This window comes from Meleagris gallopavo, unplaced genomic scaffold, assembly GCF_000146605.3.
Source record: "Meleagris gallopavo isolate NT-WF06-2002-E0010 breed Aviagen turkey brand Nicholas breeding stock unplaced genomic scaffold, Turkey_5.1 ChrUn_random_7180001846584, whole genome shotgun sequence".
Lineage (NCBI taxonomy): Eukaryota > Metazoa > Chordata > Aves > Galliformes > Phasianidae > Meleagris > Meleagris gallopavo.
The window spans coordinates 1-2,097 of record NW_011114459.1 but is presented as its reverse complement, the minus strand read 5'-3'; the positions used below and the strand labels follow the sequence as shown (position 1 = coordinate 2,097).

At 52.6% G+C, this 2,097-nt stretch overlaps 1 protein-coding gene across 1 annotated transcript; it reads right to left on the bottom strand.

Moving 5' to 3' along the window:
* Window positions 1–60: 60 nt before the first annotated feature.
* Window positions 61–498, bottom strand: LOC104915714 (uncharacterized membrane protein YFL067W-like). Its single transcript, XM_010726636.1, has one exon. The coding sequence runs from the start codon at window positions 496–498 to the stop codon at window positions 61–63; it is 438 nt and encodes a 145-aa protein (XP_010724938.1).
* Window positions 499–2,097: the final 1,599 nt, after the last annotated feature.

Here is a 2,097-nt window from a genome sequence, read left to right as displayed (position 1 = left end):
CCAATCCCAATCCTAATCCCAACCATCATCCCAATCCCAATCCTCATCCCAAACCCAATCTCAAAACCTCGTCCCAATCCTCATCCCAATCCCAATCCTAATCCCAATCATAACCCTAATCTCAATCCTCATTCCAAACCCAATCCCAATCCCCACCCCAATCCTCATCGCATTCCCAATCCTAATCCCAATGCCAATCCTAATCCCAACCATCATCCCAATCTCAATCCTCACCCCAGTCCCAATCCTATTCCCAATCCTCATCCCAAACCCAATCCTCACCCCAATCCTCATCCCAGTCTCAATCCTCACCCCAGTCCCAATCCTATTCCCAATCCTCATCCCAAACCCAATCCTCACCCCAATCCTCATCACATTCTCAATCCTAATCCCATTGCCAATCCTAATCCCAATCATCATCCCAGTCTCAATCCTCACCCCAGTCCCAATCCTATTCCCAATCCTCATCCCAATCCCAATCCCAGTCCTCAAACCCATCCTCATCCCATCATCCCGATCCTCGTCCCAATCCCAATCCTCACCCCAATCCCAGTCCCAATCCCAATCCTCATCCCGTAATCCCAATCCTCCTCATCACATCACCCCAATGCCAATCCTAATCCTCATCCCACGCCCACTCACAATCCTAATCCTCATCCCAATCCTAATCCCATCGTCCTAATCCTGCTCGTCCTATCATCCCAATCCCTATCCCAGTCCTCCTCCTCTCGATCCGTCCAATCCCAATCCCCCAATCCCAATGCCCCAACTCCCAGTCCCTCCAAATCCCACTCCTCCTCATCCCGTCAGCCCAATTCCAATTCTCCTCAACCCAATCCCAATCCCAATCCCAATCCTCATCCCAATCCCAATACCTCAATCCCTCCAATCCCTTGTATCCACCCAATCCCAATGTCCCCATCCCAATCCTCTCAATCCCTGTGCCTTAATCCCAATCTCCCAATCCTCCCAATTCCCCCAATCCCAATGATCCAATCCCAGTCCACCCAATCCCAATCTTCCTAGTCCTAATCCCAATCCCACCAATCATCTCAATCCCAATCCCCCATTCCCCCTAATCCCAGTCCTCCAATCCTTACAACACCCCCAATCCCAATGCTCCAATCCCATAATCCTACCAATCCCCCAATCCCAACTCCCCCAATGCCAACCACCCCACACCTCCTAATCCCAACTCCCCCAATCCCAGTGCCCAAATCCCCAATCCTACCAAGCCTTACCCTCCTAATCCAGCTCCCCTAATCCCAATCCTCCCAATCCCCTCAATTCCAGTGTCCCCAATCCCAATCCTTCTAATCCCAGTAACCCTGCCCCAATGCTCCCAATCCCTCCAATCCACCGAATCTGAATCCCCCGCCCCATCCCCAGTTTTTTCCACATCCTAATCCCCCCAATCCCATTTCCCCCGTTGCGGACCCTCCAATCCCAATCCCCCCAGTCTCAATGCCCTAATCCTAATCCCAATTCCCCCAATTCCAGTCCCCCAATCCTCCTAATCTCGACTCCCCCGATCCCAGTGCCCCAATCCCCAATGCCAACGATTCTAATCCTCCTAATCCCAGTTCCCTTAATCCCAATCCACCCAATCCCAGAACCCCATCCCCAATCGTCCTCAATACCCCCACTCCTCCCAATCCCAATCCCAATGCCCCCATCCCAATCCCAGTTCCCCCAATCCCCAGTCCCAATCCTCCCAGTCACAATTTTCCCAATCCCAACCCCCATTCCACTCCCAGTCCCCCAATCCCAATCTCCCTGACACATAATTCTCCCAATCCCAGTATCCCAATCCTAATCCCAGTTCTCGCAATCACACCAGTCCCAATATTCCCAATCCCAATTCGCCTCATCCCAATTCCCCCAATCCCAGTGCCCCCAATTTCAGTGCCTCAATCCCAATGCCCCAATCCCCATCCTTCCTTTCCAATCCCAATCCCCACAATCCCAATCCCACCCCGTTCCCAACCCATTCCCTTCTCACCCCCAGCCCCATTCCATCCCATCCCCACCCCAATCCCGCTCCAATCCCAATCCCACCCCAGTTCCCACCAATCCCAACTCCATCCCATCCTCATC